The sequence below is a fragment of the Amblyraja radiata genome, chromosome 37 (genome assembly GCF_010909765.2).
Source record: "Amblyraja radiata isolate CabotCenter1 chromosome 37, sAmbRad1.1.pri, whole genome shotgun sequence".
Lineage (NCBI taxonomy): Eukaryota > Metazoa > Chordata > Chondrichthyes > Rajiformes > Rajidae > Amblyraja > Amblyraja radiata.
In genome coordinates this window covers 13135323-13161685 of record NC_045992.1, presented here as the reverse complement: position 1 = coordinate 13161685, position 26363 = coordinate 13135323, and the positions used below count along the sequence as shown (strand labels likewise).

Sequence of the window (26363 nt, the reverse complement as noted above, 5' to 3'; positions counted from 1 at the left end):
GCTAATGATGATTACTATAAACTCAATGAAACTGACGGACGTCAATTTTCTGGGCACCTGTACAAATCAAATACAATCTATGACATTAATCTGAAATAGAATGCCCAATAAGCAAATGTGTACTTTGCGTTAAATGCAGATTGATTTACAATATTAATCATTGAAACATTGGAAATATTTGCTTATTTCTGCTGTAATATCTATAACCTGAATGTCTTTTATTTTAGTTTAGAGATACACAGTGGAAACAGGCCCTTTGGCCCACCAAGTTCAAGTCGACCAATGATCCCCGCACACTAATACTATCCTACATACACCAGGAACAATTTACAATTATATCAAGCCAATTAACCTACAATACGTCATTGGAGTGTGGGAGGAAACCAGAGCACCCGGAGGAAACCCACGCAGGTCACGGGGAGAACGTACAAACTCCGTACAGACAGCATCCGCGATCAGGATCGAACCCGGGTCTCTGGCGCCATAAGACAGCAACTCTACCGCTTATGTAAGAGGATCTGCTAAATTTATCTGAAAACTGACAACTGCATCCTTACAAATATTAGTAATATAATCAAAACATCGTTTTATCACGTTACATTTTCAAGATGTTTCTATTCAGACTTCAATCATTAATATAAATCAATTCGTCACTTTTCTTGAATAGCTTCATTTTGATTCAGGATTCTTGTATTGTTCTGAGACTTCCAGCCTTCCATTGCTTGGTCTCTCAGGACTCTTGCTTCTATGAATCAGAAGAACTTCTGCACTTCCTATGTGATCTGGAGAGAAGAAATATAAGTATATTAAGAGCAAAAGGGTAAGCAGGGAGAGAATAGGTCTCTTTAAGGAAATTGGCAAGAACTTGTCTCATCTGTCTTTACCAATGAGAAGGTTTTGGAAGCCAAGGATAAGCCAAGGAAGCCAATTCCACCTCAATGCAGCGAATGAACAAGACATTGCGCAGGAGGGGTGAGGGAATATGTTGATAAATTACACAATCATCAGATGGGAAATAATTTATTATTCATGAGCAAATGATAGTTTGGTTACGTTAATAAAATGAAATGCAGCAAAAACATTATGTGTTGGCTTTGAGAGCATCGTTTCACAGATTTTAGGCCGCCATTTTAACTCTGGATCCAGCTGACAATGTTCATCGAGTAAACTATTAACAACAAAACATTTCTGAAGAATGAACATGATATTAAGAATCAGATTTAAGAATAAGGGGTAGGCCATTTAGGACTGAGATGAGGAAAAATGCCTTCATCCAGAGAGTTGTGAATCTGTGGAATTCTCTGCCACAGAAGGCAGTGGAGGCCAATTCATTGGATGTTTTCAAGAGAGAGTTAGATTCAGCTCTTAGGACTAAAGGAATCAAGGGTTTTGGGGAAAAAGCAGGAATGGGGTACTGATTTTAGATCAACCATGATCATATTGAATGGTGGTGCTGGCTCAAAGGGCCGAATGGCCTACTCCCGAATGGCCTACTCCCGCAACTATTTTCTATGTTTCTATCAGGGTCATCGCGAACATGTGCAGTTTTCACCGATGACACCGAATGTCATACCTATTTATCAGCATTAACATGAGCAAACAATGTCTATTTACTTAAAGGCTCATGAGAAACAAGAGCTGATATGATTAACTGACCAAGACTGGAATGGGCAGTGGGCCCAGATGAGATGGATCATTAGGTAAGTTTGACACAACTTGCCAGCCAGACTTGGCGCAGGTCATTTCAATCTCTAGATGATATAAAGTGCCCTAGGCCCAGCCATAGGAACAGCACCTCATATTCCGCTTGGGGAGTCTGCATCCTGGGGGTACGAACATTGAATTCTCCCAATTTTGTTAGCCCTTGCCGTCTCCTCCCCTTCCTCAGCCCTCGGGCTGTCTCCTCCCATCCCTCAACCTTCGGGCTCCTCCTCCTTTTTCCTTTCTTCTCCCCGCACCCGGGTCTCTGGCGGTGCAAGCGCTGTACGGCAGCAACTCTACCGCTGAGCCACGTTAAGTCTGAGAAGCTTCACTTACCTGGTTGGTCTTCTTCAATATTTTCAGACTTCTTTTTGAGATAATACCTGCAAAAGCGTAACACAATTTAAAAAAAACCACATTAGAAGAAGAAATAAAAACTGAATAATGACAGCATTGTTGTCCAGCATTTGTTGCAGGAGAAATTCAATCCTCTCAGAATATTATCACTCATTAACTATGTTTACATTGTCAAGGGCTTTTAATTGTCATAGGTACAGACAATGGAACAACTTCAAGTTCAAGTGAGTTTATTGTCATGTGTCCCTGATAGGACAATGAAATTCTTGCTTTGCTTCAGCACACAAAACATAGTAGGCATTTACTACAAAACAGATCAATGTGTCCATATACCATAATATAAATATATACACACATGAATAAATAAAATGATAAAGTGCAAATAACAGATAATTGGTTATTAATAATCAAAGTTTTGTCCAAGCCAGGTTTAATAGCCTGATGGCTGTGGGGAAGTAGCTATTCCCGAACCTGGTTGTTGCAGTCTTCAGGCCTTGTACCTGAAGGTAGCGGGGAGATGAGTGTGTCGCCAGGATGAACAGGATAAGAATGGAACAATTACATTCTTATTTGCAGCAGCTTAACAGGTCCATCAGCACAATAATACACAAATAAATATATAATAATTCAATAATACAATTTATTAAAATAGCAATGCAAGGTAACCATAATAGCACAACCAAAAACACAGTTCATGGAAAGTCATAATTGCTGAGGCAGTGGTTAGTATTGATCAGTATCAAGAGTCTGCTGGTTGCTAGGAAGAAGCTGCTTTTAAACCTGGTGGTCATGGTTTTTTGGCTCCTGTACACCCTTCCTGTTGGTAGAGACTGGCCAGGGTGGTGTGGATCTTTGATGATATTGGCTGTCCTTTTGAAGCAGCGCCTCCCATAGATCGCTTTGATGGTGGGGAGATCAGTACCTGTGACGCACTGGGCAATTCTTTCACTCTCTGTAGCCTCATTCATTCCTGGGTGTTTGCGTTACCGAACCAGGCCATGATGCAACCAGCCGATGAGGAATTTGATGATCCAATTACATTGGAATAAGCAGAGACCCTGTTGTCTGAGTTTGATAAGTTTGGAGGGCATGATGGTGTTGATCGCCGCACAATAGTTTGGTGTATGTGTTCTACTGTCCAAGTGACAACACTGACAACAGGGTGAGCTCACAAAATGCATCTTAAACACAGTAAAACTTGGGCAGAGCACTCGTCGGGAATTTGCAAGTGTGGGAATTTGGTACTGAGAATGCTTAATGCCTTCAATACTTTCCTCCCTATACTTGTTCCAGGGAACTCGGAGTCAGGAAATACAAAGTTACGGAGTGGATTTAGAAATTACTACAAGCAGATTTGAAGTAAATCCCTAGTTAAAATTTGTACGTATGATTTTTATGGCATGAAAATATCATTCAGTTTTATATTCCACGCAATCAATGCAGTCTATTCAGTGTGTTTATACACACACTGCTTATTGTTTTTCTCATTTTTATATTGTTTATAGTGTACTATGTTTACATCAGTCTGAAGAAGGGTCCCGACCAGAAACATCGCCCATCTCTTCTCTCCAGAGATGCTGCCAAACCTGCTAAATTACTCCAGCATTTTGTGTCCACCTTCGATTTAAACCAGCATCTGCAGTTCTTTCTTACAAATTGTTCACATATTCTGTTGTGCTGCTGCAAGGAAGAATTTGATTGTTCTATCTGGGGCATCTGACAATAAAACGCTCTTGACTTGACTATTCCTTCCATTGCATTAGGTCTAATGTGCATCCATGAAAATTAATTCAACAATTCAGAAATTAAATTGTTGAAACAATGCAGATTTTCTCCAATCCTTAAGTAAGGAATTCACTCAAGAATGTATTAACTCACAGCTACTAGATGCATAACACGCAAGGATAAATTTATATATTTTTCTAAAATATTAAATAAAAGCATAAGAGAAAACAAGCATAATTGAACAGAAATTCATTCCCAGTCAGTAGGGCTAATTTTCGTACATGGTATGGGTTGTACTATGCATCAGCACTAGCCACATTAGATAAGGTTATTTGCTGTCATGGATTTTCTTATTACCCAAGAGAACTACTTCTAAGTTGTTTCAATTAAAGTAATTCACACTGCCTACAAATTTTAAATCCAACTATGCATAATGCAACATCAATAAGATATAATGAAAGTGAATAAAGCATGAGCAGGACGAGTATCAGTACATGTAAGGACACAAAGTGCTGGAGTAACACAGCGGGTCAGGCAGCATCTCTGGAGGACATGGATAGGTGATGTTTTCGGTAAGGACCTGAAACATCACCTATCCTTGTTCTCCATAAGTCCTGCCCGACTCACTGAGTTACTCCAGCACTCTGCATCCTTTTGTGTAAACCAGCATCTGCAATTCCTTGTTTCTATATCAGTACATGTAAATCGGCTACATAATGAAAAGAAAATGGATTACAAAATATGATTGAACAGTTTTGTAATTAGTTACAGATCTTAGATTAATGCGACCATTGCTCATTTTACCTCTTATGTCTTTTCCTAGTCGAAGTTGACCTTCTTGAGATGGGGGCTGTAGAAATGTTATCTGTTTGGGGTATCAGTTGTTCTTCTGTAATTTCAGCATTTTGCTGATAATCAGGGTAACTACTTCCAAGAACCGACTGAACCATTCCCAGTACAAACTCTTTCTCTGTAAATAGATAATGCTGATAGAATCTTAGATTTCATACACAAGCAAATACTAGTGAAAATTAGCTTTATTTTGGAACTGCTCTGCCAAAGACAATTAATTGCAGAGTATCCATCACACAGACCAGGCTCCCCATCGTTGACCCTATCTACATTTCATGCTGTCTCATAAAAGGAGCCAACATAATCAAACATCGGCACAAAATGCTGGAGTTTCGGGTTGAGACCCTTCTTCAGGATCTCGATCCGAAACGTCACTCCAGATTCACTCCAGAGATGCTGCCTATCCCGCTGAGTTACTCCAGCATTTTGTGTCTATCTTCGATGTAAATCAGCATCTGCAGTTCTTTCTTAAGTATAATCAAAGACTTGTCCCACCCTAGTCAATCCTTCTTCTCCCAGCTGCAGTCAGGCAAAAGATACAGAAACTTAAAAGCATGCACAACTAGACAGTCTTCTTGCCCTCTATTATTGGGCTCTGAACGACACCTTCAACAAGCTATGGTACTGTCCAACTAACTCCTACCCCATTGCAGATATTGGACTTTGTCTATGGAACATGCACTACAATTCTGAGATCTTTACTCTGCAAACTATATCTTTTCCTTTGCTCTACTTATTGTACTTGAGTTTGATTTTATTGCATTTATGTTTAGTATTATCTGTTTGGATAGCATGCAAAACAAAGGTTTTCAATGTACCTTGGTACACCTGACAATAATAAACCTCAACTAAATGATTATTCTCTCAAATGTCCCAAAATTCATTGTGCTGTAAAGATAATTGAGATCAGTGGGGAAGTGTAAGTAAGGCAAGATTGTAGTGGGAGTCCTACTTCTTAAGTGATTTGCCTTTTTAACTAAAGCTTTTTAAAATACAGTGTTGGACCCCATGGCAGATATTCCACTTGCCCCTTTAGATGTTTTGCAAGCTCCTGAGCCCCCCTGAGAGTATTTTGACTCATTTAAACCTTAAATGATTGAGATCAGCCTGAATTTAATAGGGCAAGTTACATACCCAAGGTGATCGATCCTGGATTATTTTATTCTCTGTTTATTAGTTGTTGCGACATGATTTACATCCCTGTGCCATAGTTTGGGCAATTAATTGAATAATAAAAGTAAACTAAATAATAGGGCCTGAAAATGACCATAATTTAAATACCAGGTTTATTAATGTCATTAAGGGAAGGCAATCTTTTATCTCATACATGCCTTTTACCTGATCTGTCTTATTTGTTTCTCTAATAGTATGTTGAGTATTTGTGTCTCAATGCCCTCTGAACACAACGACATTGGTAATATAACCATATAACATATAACAATTACAGCACGGAAACAGGCCATCTCACTTATTTTCCCATCTAGTCCCATCTACCTGCACTCAGACCATAACCCTCCATTCCTTTCCCATCCATATACCTATCCAATTTATTTTTAAATGATAAAATCGAACCTGCCTCCACCACTTCCACTGGAAGCTCATTCCACACAGCTACCACTCTCTGAGTAAAGAAGTTCCCCCTCATGTTACCCCTAAACTTCTGTCCCTTAATTCTCAAGTCATGTCCTCTTGTGTGAATCTATTATTATAGATTATATTACTATAAATATATGACTTCTTTGTTAGTATTATTCACCATTAGAGCAAGTTATATAAAAAAGTATTCTAAACCACCAAGAAATAGCATCAATCACATGATATTAAGGGAATACTTCCAACAAAATTGTATGAGATTTAAGGATTTAGCTACAAAATGAAAGCAGTATAAAGGTTAACCCAGTTAGGGTTAATTGGAACTCGTGCTCCAGTGACAAGTTGAATGTTGTGTCCCCAGTTAATGATTCGCAAAGGCCAAGATTTCCTCACCTTTTTGCCCTGCACAAAGCAGCCACTGCTGGATGGCACAGAACGAGTCAGTTTGTAGAAGTTGGCAAAGCAATTCCAGAACCTCAGAAGGAAAATAAAAATGTGGGTCAGGATGACAGTGATATCACCATGAGAGATAAGGATGATACTGGGAATCGATTCTTGGCGTAGTCTGCAACACAATTGGGAATCGCACCCAGCCTCGTTGCATTGTGCCTCAAGAATGGTCGACCATCATTTGAGAAGTATGGGATAGACTGGAAGCCTTGTTTGTTACCGGTCAACTTGTGAAAGCATGCAGATCGAAGAGGGATAGCACGTACATGTGCACATGCCCGTATGGCAACACATGGCTGACGGGGGGCAAAAATGAACTAGAGATTATACATACAAGAGTCGGAATAAAGTATTTTTTAGCAATAGAGGTAATGAGAGAACAGGTACAGGACTATTGTGCAACAAGATAGACACAAAATGCTGGAGTAACTCAGCGGGACAGGCAGCATCTCAGGAGAGAAGGAATGTGTGACATTTCAGGTCGAGACCCTTCGTTCCGAAAAACTTCACCCATTCCTTCTCTCTAGAGATGCTGCCTGGCCCGCTGAGTTACTCCAGCATTTTTGTTGTTTATCTTCAGTGTAAACCAGCGTCTGCAGTTCCTTCCTGCAGTAATGTGCAACAGTCCCACTAGAGGTGACTGCAATTACAGGGTGAGAAATTGACCATAATAATTTTAGATCTGGTTATTCATAATGGAAAAGATTGTTATTAAAGCAAAGAGTGAAAGTACTCAGCAGCTTAAGGCAGCATTTGTGAAAAGAGAATGAGAGTTAACATTTCAGGTTCATTAAATTTCCACAAGAACTAGGAAAAGTTAGAAGTAATAAAAGTCATGTACATGAAACATTAGCACCAAAACCACAGACAATGCCTAGCAATTTCCAACATTTTCCATTTGTATTTCATATATATTGCATGTGCATTAATGTATTTTATCCTTCTTCAATATTTAAATTATAAATTATGGAAAAATTGATTATTTTTTCGACCTCTCTGTCTGAAAGGAATATAAAAGAATGGATCGACTTGGCTTTAATTCACTGGAATTTAGAAGGATGAGAGGATTAGAAACATCTAAAATTCTTAAGGGATTGGACAGGCTTGATGCAGGAAAAATGTTCCCGATGTTGGGGAAAGTCCAGAACCAGGGGTCACAGTTTAAGAATAAGGGGTAGGCCATTTAGGACTGAGATGAGGAAAAATGTCTTCACCCAGAGAGTTGTGAATCTGTGGAATTCTCTGGCACAGAAGGCAGTGGAGGCCAATTCACTGGATGTTTTCTATAAAGAGATATAGCTCTTAGGGCTAATAGAATCAAGGGATATGGGGAGTAAACAGGAGTGTGATACTGATTTTGGATGATCAGCCTTGATTGTATTGAATGGCAGTGCTGGCTCAAAGGGCTGAATGGCCTAGTCCTGCTCCTATTTTCTATGTTTCACCAGGGAAGAATTATGGGGGTGGGAAAATGAAGTGCATTTCCTGAGATCACATTGGGTTTCCATGTTTCTATAATATAACAGTCAAATTTTGTTCCTTAAAAAGGTTTGGATTCACCAGTAACTCCTTGTCCTGGAAGGGCCCATTGGGTTTATTTCTGTCCAGGGCACCACTTCTGGAGGATCGGTGACTTGTAGCAGGAGTGCAGCTTGGCATTATGCGGCCAGTCTGGGCAGAATATTGAGTTGCTCGTCTTTCCTCCGTCTGACAAAACAAAAGGAAACATTGCCGTGATTGTTCTTCCAGTGAGCTACACCTAGCTCTGTATCTTTGGACACGGTCTACCACGGAGCACTGAGATTTGTTACTAATTTTAAAACCCTCACGCACCACTGCTCTTTGTATGCTCAAGTTGGATGGTTTGCCCTGTCCACCCGCAGACTCCATCATTGGCATATCCTTATTTATAAGGCTATCCTCGGTGTTCTTCCTTCATACCTGCAGAAGTATGTAATTCGAAAAAGCACAGGAACTTATCAGCTCCGCTCTGAGGACTTGTTCTTACTAACTGTACCTAAAGTCCGTACTGAACTGAGGAAAAGGGCATTTAGTTATGCTGCTCTCCTCGCATGGAACCAGCTGCAGAATGAACTGAAACTTAAGGAGCTGGTTTCTATAAACAGATTTAAATCCCTTCTTAATGATGTTGAAGCGGGCTCTTCTGTCTGTACATGCTTTGTTTGATGATGTTCTGACTGTGACTCTATTTATATGTTCTCTGTTGTTTTTAAATTATTGTCTGTAACTGTGGAACTGTGCTGCTGCCTGTCTTGGCCAGGACTCTCTTGTAAAAGAGATTTTTAATCTCAATGAGACTTCTCCTGGTTAAATAAAGGTTAAATAAAAAAAATAAAAAATAAAAATCTTCCAAAAACGAAAGTTTTGCTTCAAGTACATGTTTGTACATTCTCCCCGTGACTTGCGTGGGTTTACTCAGAGAACTTCGATTTCCTCTCACACACTCCAAAGACGACAGGTTTGTAGGTTAATTGTCTTGGTAGAAAAACAATGTCAAGATTGTCCCTAGTGCAGGATAGTGTTAAGGTTCGGGGATCGTAGGTCGGTGCAGACGCAGTGGGCCGAAGGGCCTATAATTAGCGAGGAGGTACAGAATTATGACATTGAGAACGGAGACGAGGAAACACTTTTTCTCACAGAGAGTGGTGAGTCTGTGGAATTCTCTGCCTCAGAGGGCAGTGGAGCCAGGTTCTCTGGAAGCTTTCAAGAGAGAGCTAGATAGGGCTCTTAAAAATAGCAGAGTCAGGGGATATGGGGAGAAGGCAGGAACGGGGTACTGATTGGGGATGATCAGCCATGATCACATTGAATGGCGGTGCTGGCTCGAAGGGCTGAATGGCCAACTCCTGCACCTATTGTCTATTGTCTATTGTCTATTGACATAAATGGAATTCTCTCCTTCAGTCTCGACCCGAAACGTCACCCATTCCTTCTCTCCAGAGATGCTGCCTGTCCCACTGAGTTACTCCAGCATTTTGTGTCTATCCCTTCTCCTTAACAGCAAGGAAGGCAGCAAAAAGGAAATCTAGGAGCACTGGTGAATTTACCACATCAGTCACCACCTAGGAACAGTTCTTCCGCTATTTAAGCATACGAAAAGAAAGTGTCTTATACAAAAACAGAGCAATAAATGCAGGTATTTTGCAAAACCGCTATCACTAATGAGAGGTGTGCTGACCTTTTTTTGTTCAGGCTGTTCAGGTGCAAGGAAACAGGCTTTAGAGCTAAATTCTCTCAGTTCGTCTCGCCACGCTTCCGACAATGGTGCTGAAATAAAAAATGTTTTTCTTCTCAGATTAATAAACAACATGAAATAATGCCCAATACCTTTATTCCAAATAATGCCTTATTATAGAGTGAAGTACCATTCATTCATTCATTCATTCATTCATTCATTCATTCATTCATTCATTCATTCATTCATTCATTCATAATGCCTAAATAAATAACGTCCGGCATGCTTCAATATTAAAGTTTTTTCCAAAAATGTTGATCCATTCAAAAATATCAATAGAAGATGATAATTTGAAGGAATACTTTGATCCTCAAGGTATGTTTTAAAAGTGGAGACATAGGAATCTGAAGATGTTGGAATCTTTCTTTTAGTCCGAAGAAGGGTCAGAGCCTGAGATGTCTTCTGTCCATTCCCTCCATAGATGTTGCCTGATCCGCCGAGTTCCTCCTTCATGTTGCTTTTTGTTATATTTTAAAGGTACATTTCAAAATATCTAATTAACAGACAGTGGGGGATAATCTTGAGCTATTACAAATGTTCTACATTCTCTGAAAATGCTCTAGCAGAAGACCAGTATTAAATAGCTGGAGAAAAGCAAATTCAAAGCTAGCTTCCATGTAGCTATATGGACATACAGTGACAGCTTGAATTGATAGCATCATTCATATGTCAAATTATTTTGCAAGGATGTCTCCAAACAGAATCTGATACTGCACCTCAGCATTTTATTGAGTGGCCAAATGAAATGTCTATGGGGCTAGGGACTGTCTGAAAGAATGGGGGTTGGGGGATGCTTATCATAGAATGGTTGCAGCACAAGAGGAGATCATTCGGCCCATCATGTCCATGTCGGCTCAGTTCCAAACTAACTCTTCAATTCCTCACACTGGCCTTTATGGTCTTCCAATTTTTTTCATCTCAAATGATATATCCAATTATTATTTTAAAGCTCTCTGTCTCTACCACATCTCCAGGTAGTGTGATTCAATTTCCTACAGCATGATACACCACTCTTAATTCTCTCCATTTTTTGTTAAATGTATAACCTCTTGTCTTCGACTTCTCTGCCATAGAAACCAGTCAACCTCCATCCTCTCTGTCCAGAACTGTATCATTTTCTACAGTTCTATCAAATTTCTGGCTGCCTTTTCTTCAACAAAAACCGTCCTTGCTTCTCTGTTCTAAGTTTCTAACATGTTCCTGTGCTGGATGTTTCTATGTTCTAAATCTTAACTCTCGTAGATATCCTTCCACCTGTGACAAGTTCCAATCCACAAAAGGCATATAAAAACTCTATTTTTGTTTCTAATTTGCTTTCAGTCCTTTTAGGCTCTCATTAAGTTCTTTGTTCACAAGTTCATAAGTCATAGGAGCAGAATTAAGCTATTCAGCCCATTGAGTCTGCTCCGCCATTCAATCATGGTTGATAGATCTCTCCCTCTCAACCCCATTCTCCTGCCTTCTCCCTGCAACCATTGACATCCTTTCTAATCAATAACCTGCCATTCTCTACTTTCATAATATCGCTATCCCGTCACCGTCGCTGGGTCAAAGTCCTGCAACCCCCTCCCTGTCAGCACCGTGGGTCTTCCCGCACCTCAAGGACCATGGTGGTCCAAGAAGGCAGCTCCCCGCCAAAACCACCCCAAGGACAAATGGGGAGGGGTGGTTAAACTGATGATAGACACAAAAAGCTGGTGTAACTCAGCGGGACAGGCAGCATCTCTGGAGAGAAGGAATGGGTGACGTTTCTTAATGCGCGCTCAGCCTGAGAATACCATATCCCTTCGACGGATAAAAAAACAAGAAGGAAACTTAAGATTTAGAAGATTAAGGAAATTAAATTCACACAGCACGAAACCAGACCACTCCTTGTTGGCCTTGTTGTCGCCCAGTATGCATTAAAATAACACTGACAAAACATACCTAGAGCGGGCTTTGGGATATTTACATCACCAAAGGCATTACATTGGAAAATACTGATGGGCAGTCCAAGTCTTCCCATGATTGTAGTTGGAAATTGGCTCTTTATCAATGGATGTGGAGAAAGAGGAGTGTTGCCATGCCAGTCGTCATTTACTGTGCAAACAGGCATCCCATTGAGTCCTGTGAAAAGAAAAGATTTGAAAAGGGTACATCTAATTTTTGTAATTGTATTTACTGCTGTTGGGTTTGGAGATATGGGATGCAATTCTTTGGCTCAACACATGAGCAATAATGTCTCACATGTAAACATTGGCATCAACATTTTTAACTCGAATTTTTTAATTCAAAATTAAATTGGACCAAGAAACTGACTGGGAAATTGACATAATTCTATTTCAGTAGAAATAATTAGTAGAAGATCTCTCCATCATAGGCTTCAGAATGACAACTTCAGGTGGTCATAGAGATACTGGGCAAGATCATGTTAATGGCAAATCAGCAGTTCTGTATAGAATAGATGGCTTATCACTAAATCTATGACATTTTGTAGAACAAGGAACTGCAGGTGCTGGTTTAAAAAAACCCACAAAGTGCTGGAGTAATTCTGCAGCACTCTTGAGAACATGAATAGGAGATGTTTTTGGTCCGTACTATCTTTCAGATTGATTGTGCATTTGGGGAAGGAAGCTAGAAGAGAGGAGATACAGGACAAAGCCAAGTAGCTAATAGGTGGATACAGGTGAGGGGGATGTCGATAGGCAGATTGAAGAGTTGCGAATTGTGAAATTCGAGGAAGTAATGTAGGTGGAAGGAGACGTTTCAGGTTGAGACCTTTCATCAGACTGAGAGTCAGGGAGGGGAACACTAGATGTATGGGAAGGTACAGGACCAGGTTTTGTACATGCATGATCTCCAGAGATGCTGCCTATCCCAATGAGTTACTCCAGAACCATGTGGCTTTTCGAGGGCATTCAGTAATATGCTGAGCAGCAGGCTTGTTTGCTTAAATTCTAATTACTATTATTTTTTTTAATTAATGTGTGTGATTTCAGAAGAATTAATTTTTTTCACTTTTGCAAACTTTTATTTAGATACATTTTGGCTTTCTAAATGTTTCGGATCTGTTGGAAGGTCACCAGGGCAGAACATGGGTCGAAACAAATGGCTGGAGTAACTCAGCAGGACAGGCGGCATCTCTGGAGAGAAGAAATGGGTGACGTTTCAGAAGGGCCTCGACCCGAAACGTCACACATTCCTTCTCTCCAGAGGTGCTGCCTGCCTCGCTGAGTTATTCCAGCTTTTTGTGTTTATCTTCGGTTTAAACCAGCATCTGCAGTTCCTTCCCACTGAATCTGGAAGAGCGAATGGGCAGGATATGACAAATTGAATGTCTGCTTTCTAAATGTTTCTGATCTGTTAGAAGGCCATCAGGGTAGTACATGGGTGGGAGCCCAGCTTCAGCATTCTGTAGTTGTCACCTCTTGCTCTATCTTGGGGTTCGATTGCAACAGTAAATGCAGCAGATATTGGGAGCCATGTGACTGCAAAGCCAGTAACAATAGACAATAGGTGCAGGAATAGGCCATTCAGCCCTTCGAGCCAGCACCGCCATTCAATGTGATCATGGCTGATCATCCCCAATCAGTACCCCCGTTCCTGCCTTCTCCCCATATCCCCTGACTCCGCTATCTTTAAGAGCCCTATCTAGTTCTCTCTTGACAGCATCCAGAGAACCTGCCTCCACCGCCCACTGAGGCAGAGAATTCCACAGACTCATCACTCTCTGTGAGAAAAAGTGTTTCCTCGTCTCCGTTCTAAATGGCTTACTCCTTATTCTTAAACTGTGGCCCCTGGTTCTGGACTCCCCCAACATCGGGAACATGTTTCCTGCCTCTAGCGTATCCAAACCCTTAACAACCTTTTGCCATCTGAACTAACATTTTGGAAATACTCAGATCTCCATTGTTCACCGTATATTACTTTAACGGTAAAATCTTATCACTGCACTACAGACTCAGCTCAAATATTCAGCTATTCATTCTTTTTGCCATTTCATAGAACATGTAAAAATAAAGCACGAGAACAGGCCTTTCGGCCCATTATATCTGTGCTGAATATGATACCAAGAACAACTGTTTTCTGCCTACACATAATCCATATTCCTCTATTCACTCTGTATCCATTGCCTATTCAAGAGATGTGTAGGAAAGAACTGCAGATGCTGGTTTAAACACAAGATAGACACAAAAAGCCAGAGTAACTCAGCAGGTCAGACGTCATCTCTGGAGAACTAGACTCATACCTGACACTGCCTCCACCTCCATCCACAGCAGCGCGTGACAGAGACTCACCACCATCGGTGTAAAAACTTCTCCTTTAAACTTTGCACCTAACTGGCCCCACAGCAGAAGTGTCCATGTCGTGGGGCTGGAAACTGGAAGTATCCCGAGCTAATTCTGCCACCACCATCATTCATTGCGACAAGTGATGGCTCCCACTGATTGTCGCCGGAAGCTTGCCTCCTTTTCAGGACGGACGATGACAGCAAGGCCAACATTTGTAACAAGATGGACTCGAAAAGAAGAAGATGCCCCTAACTTCTGTAAGTTATGCCCTCCAGTATTTGGATCTTCCGTCCCAGGAAAAAGGTTCTACCCTGCATTTCATTTACAGTTAAACAAGGTGTCAGAGAGTAATTGTGGGATCACATGTCCAAAAACAACTCCTCACTGGTGTAGGACCTCCCTCAATCTAGGAAGGGGGCTCACTTTGAAGAAAGCGCAATATAATTGCAGACATTGAACTGGGGAGGTGCGAGGGAATGACAGAAGCAGAAGGCAGGATGCTCGGAGTCGGTCAATCTATGTTTACACGCTCCCAATCCGTGTATTATCCTGTTATGTGTTTCATACTTTTTATGACATCTTTTACGTTTGAATATGTAATCATATTCAGAATTATCTAAATGAACCCAAGTATTTCAGCGTATATCAGCTTAATGAACCCAAGTATAAATCAGCTTGATGAACCAAGATGAAACGCAATCCATCCGCGCCAACCAATATCCAACATTTCGATACAATAACTAATTAGAGCAATCTTAACAAACTCCTTGGCCACATCTCATTCATTTCTCATGTCTCTCATGGCTCAATGGACACAATAAGCTTTTATCCATTTATATTCTCTGATTTTTGATAGGTACAAGTTATAACACCAACAATGATGTTGAAGCATTTGTATATACCAGATTAAAAAACATTTGAAAAGGTCTGTGCCCCTGTCCCACTTAGGAAACCTGAACGGAAACCTCTGGACCCAAGGTTTCCGTGCGGTTCCCGGTTGCGATGCTAGTTGAAGGTGGTTGCCGGAGGTTGCAGGTAGTGGAAGGTAAGACCTTCCACTACCTGCAACCTCCGGCAACCACCTGCAACCTCCGGCAACCACCTTCAGCTAGCATCGCAATTGGCTTCGACTAAAAAATTACCCATTTTTAAAATGGCAACCTATTTTTAGTCGTGGCCGGTTTTGAATTTTTTGAAATAATCACCAGAACATAGAAGAAGTGGAAACCACTTTCAACCATTAGGGAGACTGACAAAAACCTCCGGGAACCGCACGGAAACCTTGGGTGGGGCGCAAAGTCTCCAGAGGTTTCCGTTCAGGTTTCCTAAGTGGGACAGGGGCATAATAGTGCACGAGTATTGAAAATGGAATGGGATAAGAGATACTCCTACAATTGGGAGCCAAATCTAATAGGTTTTTCTCTGTGCAATAAGAAATAAAATTTGATGTGGTCGTGAAGAGGAATATTCTAAAATCATATGAAATTATTCTGAATATGATGATTTATGCCGACATAATTATTTCTGGATCAGTTCAGTAAAGAAGGGAAAGTGCTTTGTTCAACCATATCTGCATGGTGAAAGAAGGCAAATAATTGATTAATAGAAGGTCTTACCATTGATATGTGTTACTCGATGAGGGTGAGGATTATGCCTTGAGAAAAAGGAGTGGTGGCTCAGCACTCCAAAGCGCATGCTGTTGTTTGATTGTGGCCTCTCAGCACCGAGACTGAAGCGTAGCAGTGAATTAAGAGGCATCGAGCCTGATTTCCTTGTCACCGTAGGCTCTTGCTTGCTTTTGAATGGATCGAGGACTGGTTGACCTAATTTCTCCATGGTTTCCTTCACTGATGTCTTCCCATTGCTTTCAGAAGGATATAGAGCCATTAAGAAATAATGTTAGAAAGGTCTGAAGAAGACTCACATCACTGGCATATTTGAATTTGTTTTATAGAAGAGCAAAATTCACATGTCATCTAGTTGAGAAAATCATTTGAGATTTGACTTACCTCATCCCTGTTTGCAACTCACTTCATGGAATTGTCAATCCCTTTCTCTGAATCTTCCTCCTGTTTGTTCTACACTTGTCTGTGATCTATCTATTATCCCAGTTTTCATTGCTGCATCATAGATGGCTATTCTTTTAGCTGCGTAGAATCTAAGTGCTAAACGTCCCTATCTCTCTACTTCCCTTTCTATTACAATGTGTTTTTTTGTTTTTTTTCGCCCATTGACCAAGCCTCTAATATTTCTTTTCAATATCAGCCTGTGATTGCCTTTAATAATAACAGTAATAATTTGTACATAAAAAGTTGTATTTATGTAATGCTTTTAAAATGGTAAAAAAATTCACCCAGGAATAACATGAATCAGAATGCATGCAGTGAGCATGGCAGCATTTTCTGCTCTTCAGAAGATAGTAGTGAGCTACTTTCTTAAACTGTAGAAGTGTTTCTGATAAGCATACTCCCAAGGGTTGTAAATGTTGCATCTAATATTTTGATAATAAGGAACAGTGATATATTTCCAAGTCAGGGCAGTGAGTGATTGGAAAGGCAATCTCCAATTGCAGTGACCACAGTATTTAAGGTGTTGGTTGCACTGACAATCAAACAGTTATACCCTGTCATTAAGCTTCTTGACTGGTGTTGCTTCTGCACTTACCTCTTGATTCCCCAACCATTCACCATGTATAAGGCTCACGTGTAGAGAGCCACATAACTCTCTTAACTTGAGCCTTAAAGATGGTGAAAGGTTGAGTCACTTGCTGCAGGATACCCAACCTCTAAGCTGTTCTTATAGCCACAGTCTTCATGTCACTAGTCCATTTGCTCCTAGTCAGTGGTGACTCCCAGGATGTTGATGGTAGAGAGCCAGTGAAGACAATGGCAAGAGTCAAGAGTGTTTTATTGTCATGTGTCCCAGATAGAACAATGACATTCTTACTTGCAGCAGCGCAACAGAATGTGTAAACATAGTGCACTGTAAACAATATAATAAACGCGAGAGAGAAAAAAAGTTCAGTGTGTGTACATTGAACATTGAACAAACATTAAGGGTAGATGACTAGACTCTCTTGCACTTGTATAGAACAGATGATGCTTCAAGATAAACCCAAAATGCTGGAGTAACTCGGCAGGACAGGCAGCATCTCTGGAGAGAAGGAATGGTGACATTTAGGGTAGAGATATTTCTTTGGTATAAACCAGCATCTGCAGTCCCTTCCTACTGACTTTGTAATGCTCGGGGTCTTTGCGGGACACTGAAGTGGATCATCCACCCAGCATATCCGTGTGAATAATGATTGCAAATGTTTCATTCTTGTTTTAAGCTCAGCCCTAGTAATGTTGAGGTTAGGGATGTTAGCAAAATCTCTTTCTCACTTTCTCATTCCCAACGAGAGTTAGCAAGGATCAGAATTTTGAGCTGAACTGTTAAGGGCCGTCGGAGGCCGTAGAAGTCAGTGGATATTCATAGCGGCTCGTTATGCCGGACGTAGGTACTCGGGGCTATTTTTTTACTCGTGAACATTTTTCATCGGGCCGAATAAACGTCCCGACTTACCTGATGCGCCGAGTACCTACGGCTGGCATAACGAGCCGCTACGAAATATCCATGGACTCCTACGACCTCCGACGAACTCGGAACAAACATTCTGCGAGTTTGAAAACTCGGGAGAATTCGTGAATAACTCGGGAAAGTGGGACAGGCCCTTTAGTTGGTGAATCACTCCCTCTGCTGCTTGTGCTATTTAGTATGCACGTGGCATAGTGTTCCAGCTTTTCCAATTTGGCACGTTATTATTCGATACCTTTTGTGCTGCTCCCAGCATGCCAGTCTGCTTTCTTCAATGCACGCCCTGCGTTGATAATCATGATAGAGTGATGGCTAGAGTGGGCCACAGGATTGCAACCTATATGGGAACACAATTCTGTGCTGGTGTTACCCCACAGCATAGCATGATGCCCAAATATGAGCTGCCACATAGTTTCACAGAATGCAAAAGAGTGTGACCTTGTCTAGTAAAGACAGAACTTTTCCTTCACAAGGAGTTTGCGGTGTCATAAAAGGAGAATCGTGTAAGGATGTATAATCAAGAATATGTAGGAAGGAACTGTAGATGCTGGTTTAAACCGAAGATAGACACAAAAAGCTGCAGTAACTCAGCGGGGCAGGCAGCATCTCTGGAGAGAAGGAATGGGTGACGTTTTGGGTCGAGACCCTTCTTCAGACTGGTTAGGGATAAGGGAAATGAGAGATATAGACGATGATGTGGAGAGATAAAGAACAATGAATAAAAGATATGCAAATAAGTAACAATGATAAAGCAAACAGGCCATTGTTAGTTGTTTGTAGGGTGAAAACAAGAAGCTAGTGTGACTTGGGTGGGGGAGGTGATAGAGAGAGAGGGAATGCCGGGGCTACTTGGCGTGAGAGAAATCAATATTCACACCACTCATATAATATTCATATAATCAAGAATGTTCTTTTAAAAGTAGAATCATAGCCTAACCAAGAGCCAACCAGGCCAGAAGGCAGACAGCTTGAGGGATTGGAACAGTGTGAGTTAGGACAAGGGCAAAGGAGTTTTTTTATGATCTCAGTTTTATAAAATTGAGACAAAAATCGTTCCGTCTGGAGAAGGGTCTAGACTCGAAACGTCACCTATCCATGTGTTCCTGGCTGTTGAGTTACTCCAGCATTTTGTGACTTTCCATCGACAGATAATACATGGATTGAACAAGTTTGGTGGGATATGGACCAAACGCAGGTAGGTGGGACACTATAGTGTAGCTGGGACATGTTGGCCGGCGTGGGCAAGTTGGACCGACGGGCTAGTTTCCACACTGTATTGCTCTGTGACTATGACTAATAATGTGTACGTAACCATGAGCTAAGGCAGGGGCAGAATCAGGCAACATTACGGAGAGGGAATCAAGAAAAGTAAGTCACACTGAATGAATTCATTTAATTTTCAAATAACCAACTGTGCTCCAGTTTATTTGAGTACTGCTGAATTTGATCAGTTAAAAAATGGACTGCTAGTTAACGAGGGGCGAGGGTGGGGTGATCAAAGGGTTGATCAGAGATTGGGTTTAAAGGCCGAACTTAAAATAGGGGGAATGAGGTTTATGTTCATAGATCATAGGGGAAGAATTAGGCCATTCAGCCCATCGAGTCTACTCCACCATTCAATCATGGCTGATCTATTTTTCCCTCTCAACCTCATTCTCCTGCCCTCCCCCCATAACCTTTGAAACCCGTACTAATCAAGAAATTGATATATTGATATCAATTTGTAAGATTTTGGACTAAGGCACTCGAGGAACAGGCATCAAGTGGGCAGGAAAGGAAATGGAGATACACAAGAGATTTTTGTTGTCATGTGAACCAAAATACTTTACCTTTATTGGACAATGGAAGGCAATAAAAATATTATAAATGCACATGTAGAGTCAGTGAAAAAATGGCTCTTTTGTTCAGCAACTTTAAAGATAAATCCTAGTCAGTGCGCTGAGAACTAAACGGAACATTCTGATTAAATTCATCAGACCGTGAGGAGTTGTTTCAGAAATCACTTTACCAGGTTAAATTCCTTTGTAAACACTGCAGAGAAAGAAGAAAACTAAGTTGCTTAATTGTAGTACACTGTACTTACTCTTGTTCAGATTTGAATGGTGGAACGTCACTCATTGCAGCTGTCATTATGAGAATTCTTCACACTTAAAGCGAGGCACAAAGAAAGAACAATAATAATAGTAAGTGAACATAGCACGGCCAAAGCAAATCAATTTAAACGCAGTAATTTATTTGACAACAATAATCAATTGCGCAAATACATCCTTGTGCAAGATGAAATCTCACAAAGCAATGTGTTTGAAAATAGACAGGATTTCAGTCCAGTCATTACCACAATGATGGTCCACGGGAGGAAGGAAGGCAGTAATTTAGAACCAGGGGTGGAGGGACAGGGAACAGAGTGAAATGAACACAGCATAGACAACAATTCCTCAGTAGCAAATCTCAAGTTGCAATCATACCAGCATAGTAGCACAATGTTCCACCTCGTATTTGAAACACAGATTAAATCTTTCTATATTATAGCCTCGGGCACCTATCACAGCTGAAAGTGTTCTAATGCCTTTATTAATGCTCAGATTTTGCCAGATATTCAAGACAGGTCCCAACTACTGCTGATAAACACAAAAAGCTGGAGGAGCTCAGTAACTCCCAACTACTGCTGGTAATTGCTGCTACTGCTAATAGTGGAGGAACTCCGAACTACTGCTGTCGAAAAGATGCTCAATGAAATCAAACACGATTGATGGCAGATTTTATGGATTACATACTTTCATAGGTAATCTGGGCAGTACTCTTGGGAATACATTCACACATTCCTGTACACCAAAACATAGTGAATTTATTCCCAACTGGGTATTTTTATCCATGTTAACATGGGTGGCAAAGGTATTTTATGAGCACTACATTGTCTCAGCTATAATTGAAATCAACATGACTTAACACGAGTGCAGAAGGGTCTCGAACCGAAACATCACTCATTCCTTCTCTCTAGAAATGCTGCCTGCCCCGCTGAGTTACTCCAGAATTTACAGACTGGTGACAAAGATGCACTGGATAGACTCGGTTTGTACTCGCTAGAATTTAGGAGATTGAGGGGGGATCTTATAGAAACTTACAAAATTCTTAATGGGTTGGACAGGCTAGATGCAGGAAGATTGTTCCCGATGTTGGGGAAGTCCAGGACAAGGGGTCACACCTTAAGGATAGAAGGGAAATCCTTTAGGACCGAGATGAGAAAAACATTTTTCACACAGAGAATCCCTAGAACTCTCTGCCACAGAAGGTAGTTGAGGCCAGTTCATTGGCTAAATTTAAGAGGGAGTTAGATGTGGCCCTTGTGGCGAAAGGGATCAGGGGGTATGGAGAGAAGGCTGGTACGGGATACTGAGTTGGATGATCAGCCATGATCATATTGAATGGCAGTGCAGGCTCGAAGGGCCGAATGGCCTACTCCTGCACCTATGTTCTATGTTTCTATGTTTCTATGTAAAACTTCCCATGTATTGCTTAAAATTATGTATTAATGAAACATTCCTACATCTGTGGTGAGGTTTCACTGATAAGATATTCCATGTATTAGAAAATATTTCCCTCAGTGGTAAATCTACGAACTGAAATGCATGACTATCAATAATATTGAGATGAAAAATGATCATTAAGAAATATAAATATAATATGGAATATAATTTGAGTATTGAAAAAAGCAGTTTTTTAAAACTAGCTGAATTTTCCCATTAGTTGCCTATTAAGTGTGTTTGAGAAAGCTAGGACTCATAGTTAATAATTAAAGTACCCTTTTAATCATATTGTTTTCCCCTTTAGTTTTTCTTCTCTAAATCCACTTTATTTTATATACTTGCTTTGATTCTTATATACCTTTCTTTCCGTTATACTTCTCTTTATTTCTCTGTCCGTTCATTTAGTTCTTGTTGGCTTCGCTGCGCAGTTATCAGCTTGGACTTCCAGAATGTTGATCATGAGTTATGTTCACGCTGAAGTGTACAAGAGAAAGGTTAATTGAGAAAACATATTGTGAACTATTTGCCTCCAGGTGGGTTTGGTCTAATGATCTTCACACTGTTCTCTTTGTGCTAAAGCATTTAACAAGCTGGGGGAAATATTCCAAATTCCCTTTCACACCTGTTTTGTAGGTGTTCACCTTCACTACATTATTTGATGCACTTCAGATTTGAGCTCGTGTAATGTACGTAGCGGGTACGTAGGAGTTCGTGGATGTCACGTAGCGGCTCGTACGAGTAACGGTAGGTACTCGGGAAATCCGGTAAACTCGTGACGTTTTTTCAACACTGTTAAAAATGTCCACGAGTAAAAAAATACTCGTGATGAAAAAAATGGTTACTTTTTACTCGTACGAGCCCCTAGGTACCTGCTACGTACATTACATGAGCCCGAATCAGGGGAGAACTCGGGAGAACTCTTGAATTACCTCGTACAGTGGGACAGGCCCTTTACTCCAATATTTTGTGTCTACCTTCCATATATACCAACATATTGCTTGCATCCATTTACAATCTATTGATCTGCCATAATGCTCAAGCATCAGAGCAATGATGCTAACTATGGAGATACTTCATTCTCTCAGATGTGGAGTTTATATTGGTCGGTTTTGTTTTTGTTTTTTTGGGGGGTTTTTGGTTTTTTTTTTCCCTTTTTCCTTCCTCCCACAATATGTAATATGTGAAAGAATATGCGATTCTGTTTCATTCTGTCTGTAGTTTGTTTGTTTGTTTGTTTTTTGCACAAAGTCCGCGAGCATTGCCACTTTTCATTTCACTGCACATCTCGTATGCGTATGTGACGAATAAACTTGACTTGACTTGACTTGACTTGGTCGGTGCGGACTCGATGGTTCCATGTTGTATATCTAAACTAAATTAAACTAATAAAAGGCCTTTGGATTTTCTTTAATCCAACTCTACAATTACATTTCGTGATCCCCTCTGCCCTTTCTAATCTCCTGCTCGAGTTCTTTGATGCCCGCTTTGTCTTCCTGAAACACCCTGACTGATTTAATCTTTCGAAACCTTACATACATATCCGTTTTCTTTTTGACCAAATGTTTAAATTTGCTGAAAATTCTTGTCGAGGGTAAATCTACATCCATTTATCAATGATTTATCTTTCCTGCCACTACATGAGTTAGTGGCTTTTAATGAGTTATGGGTGACAGAGCAAACAAAAACGAAATGTGTTTTAGGTGTGGGAAACCAAAACACTAACAGAAGCTATAAATACTTTACAAGTCAGTGGTGTTTGTGCACTGTCTAATGGAATTGAGATCATTATCAAGATCCACTGAAACAGCTTAGAAGGTTTTACGATATTCAGACATGAACCAAAAGCATGTTATTAATGTTGCGCTTCTTGAATTAGCCAGGATAATGAACAAAAACTTCCCACCAGTTTTCATTGAAAAGACTGAAAAAAGAAAAATTTCAGCAGTAGCAAAAAGTGAAATGGGATGTTAAACAACCAAGAAAGAAAGAAATTATTTATTGGAGGGGAAAACTGTAACATTGATGAACAAAAGTCTAGTTTGTACATTGAATGAAACTAGAATATAAAAAATATTGATAAGCAATATTGAGAAGCAAAATAGAGAACTGCAATTCCGCACTTCAAATGAAATCTTGATTATACAGTTCTAAACCTAATAGAAACATAGAAAATAGGTGCAGGAGTAGGCCATTCGGCCCTTCAAGGCTGCACCGCCGTTCAATATGATCATGGCTGACCATCCAACTCAGTATCCTGTACCTGCCTTCTCTCCAAACCCCCTGATCCCTTTAGCCACAAGGCCCACATCTAACTCCCTCTTAAATATAGTCAATGAACAGGCCTCAACTACCTTCTGTGTTGATGGAAGAAAAATACAAATAGTTTCATAAAACATTAGATGATAAAACATTGGCAAATGGCAATTACAAGAGAAACTATTTTCGATAAATATCTGGAAGGAAAATTGTTTACCCAACCAGACTGACATTTTTGAAAGAAAGAGGACCAATAAAATAAAATTGCAGAAGGTGCAATTTAAGAAGAGATCCATGGAAAAGCATAGAGTGTGTGGTAGAGAGTGAAACCACATAACTGATTGAATGATGAGTACAAACAGGATCAGGAAATTTCTCACAATAACAGGAAGAGGGTAGTCATTCCCAACAAGGTCATCATTTGCAGAAATGATTTACACTCAGAAAAGACATGGAGGGTGGGGGGAAAGCAACTTGTGATAAATAAGCAAAAAGTTACAAACTACAAAGAGATGAATTTAATGTTAGCAAAGCAAATGGATATGGGTATGAAATATGCAATTAAAATAAGGAGATTCATTACCAAGGAGACACAACACCCTGGCCAAGCTTTCACTTCACTCTGATCATCGGGAAGAAGGTGCGGGTGGATGTAAACCGTGATCTCCAGGTTCAAGAATAGCTTCTTCCCAATAACCATTAGGCTCTTGAACGTGTTGTGGGAAGGAACTGCAGATGCTGGTTTACACCGAGAATAGACACAAAATACTGGAACAACTCAGCAGGACAGGCAGCATCTCTGGATAGAAGGAATGGGTGACTTTTCGGGTTGAGACCCTTCTTCAAACTGAATCAGGGGAGAGGGAGATACAGAGATGAGGAAGAGGCTCGTGAACATAACAAACACTAACTAAACCCTCTCTTGGTTGCACTAAACACTTTGTGCTTGTTGCAATCATATTGGAGTTTTAATGAATTTAATTTTTGGTTTATTATGCTATCTATAAACTGTGTCTGTAGGCCTGTTATGCTGCAAGTATATTTCATTGTTCATTTTTGGTACATATGATAATTAAAAACCATTGCCTTGTCTTGGATATAATTCATACCAATGACAAAACATGTAGAGAGAGAGAGAGACAGAGAGAGAGACAGAGACAGAGAGAGAGACAGAGACAGAGACTGAGACAGAGACAGAGTGAGAGACAGAGAGAGAGAGGGACAGACAGAGAGAGACAGAGAGAGAAGAGAGAGAGACAGAGAGAGAGAGACAGAGCGAGAGAGACAGAGAGGCAGAGAGAGAGGCAGAGAGACAGACGGAGAGAGAGAGACAGAGAGAGAGACAGAGAGAGAGACAGAGAGAGAGACAGATAGAGAGAGGCAGAGAGAGAGGCAGAGAGAGAGACAGAGAGAGAGACAGAGAGAGAGACAGAGGTGGAGAGAGTGACAGAGACACAGAGAGAGAGAGAGAGAGACAGAGACAGAGAGAGAGACAGAGACGGAGAGACAGAGACAGAGAGAGACAGAGAGAGAGAGAGAGAGACAGAAAGAGAGAGAGAGAGAGAGAGAGAGAGAGAGAGAGAGAGAGAGAGAGAGAGAGAGAGAGAGAGAGAGAGAGAGAGAGAGAGAGAGAGAGAGAGAGAGAGAGAGAGAGAGAGAGAGAGAGAGAGAGAGAGAGAGAGAGAGAGAGAGAGAGAGAGAGATCTCTCTCTCGCTCTCTATCTTCGCTCCTCGCTCTCTCTCTCTCTCTCTCTCTCTCTTACTCTCTCTCTCTCTCCTCTCTCCTCTCTCTTCTCTCTCGCTCATAGAGAGAGAGAGAAAAAAAAAACTAGGTACACCAAGATCAGTCCAAATGTATAATATTGATCATTGAACTAAAAAAGGATATTGCAACTCCTGCAAATATGCAGTAAGGATTGAAACCAGAATTGAGAGCAAAATTACAAAGATTGCTGTTATTTTATTGGAACAAGGTGACGTGATAGAGATTTTTAAATTGATAGTAAGTTTCAACAGTGAAAAATGAGCTCAAGACCAGAATAAAAAGGAGCTTTTAATAGTATAAGCATAAGAGCAGTCCAACTTGGAAATGGGCTGTATCTATGCTTTGGATTTGATGTCATTCACTTATATTCGAACGATCGTAATAAGTGCTTCAAAATAATTTGTAATTTTAGATTATTAGCCACAAAATATAATTAATTTATATTCGGGTCACAGTAGGGGTGTTTATGAAATGATTACTTGGGCTATGTCCTGCTGTTTCAACATGCAGTTCCTTGAGATTATTTTCTCGCTCCAGTCTTTTGTTCAATATTCCTAGAGCTATTTAAGGAAAAATCGACCGATAAGAGACATTTTCCACACAAATGAAAAGTAAAATCATATCTATTATTTCTATCTCCAGATATTTACTCAATGTAATACAATGCATGTTTTAAATCTGATGAAAAATTATCATTGTTGATGACAGTAAACTTAAGCAAAATAATATCAGAAATGATCATCACCCACATTTGACACTTTTGGCTAATGCTACTTATTTTTAACTACATGTTAAAATGTACCATTTCGTTGGTGTTTTCCATGCTGATCCACGGAAAAGTGTTCTATTATGAGCATGGTGAATATAGTTAGGGTGCGAAGCACAACATATAGCACCAATTAGAAGTAACTCACCGGTTACAACTACTATTCCAACATTTTCCTGGATTCTCTTAAAACTTTGTGCCACTTTGTGCACATTGGTGTTCAGTCCAGTTTGTTGGTTTGTTTGTCTTGTGGCTGAATCTAGCTGTAGTT

The 26363-nt window shown here is 40.4% G+C and overlaps 1 protein-coding gene across 4 annotated transcripts; it reads right to left on the bottom strand.

Moving 5' to 3' along the window:
* Positions 1 to 421: 421 nt before the first annotated feature.
* LOC116966486 (protein TBATA-like) lies at positions 422 to 26363 on the bottom strand. Of its 4 annotated transcripts, XM_033012772.1 has the most exons (12): positions 26241 to 26350; positions 25806 to 25886; positions 21664 to 21779; positions 19865 to 19928; positions 15822 to 16069; positions 11861 to 12040; positions 9878 to 9966; positions 8239 to 8385; positions 6622 to 6703; positions 4588 to 4753; positions 2038 to 2084; positions 422 to 782 (listed from the first exon to the last, which is right to left on the bottom strand). In XM_033012772.1, exons 4-12 carry the CDS (start codon positions 19909 to 19911, stop codon positions 670 to 672), a joined length of 1119 nt encoding a protein of 372 aa, XP_032868663.1. In that variant the 5' UTR covers positions 19912 to 19928; positions 21664 to 21779; positions 25806 to 25886; positions 26241 to 26350; the 3' UTR covers positions 422 to 669. The 4 variants fall into 4 exon arrangements, with proteins under 4 accessions (XP_032868663.1, XP_032868662.1, XP_032868665.1 ...); XM_033012771.1 differs by lacking the exon at positions 25806 to 25886 and having other exon boundaries at positions 26241 to 26363; XM_033012774.1 differs by lacking the exon at positions 21664 to 21779.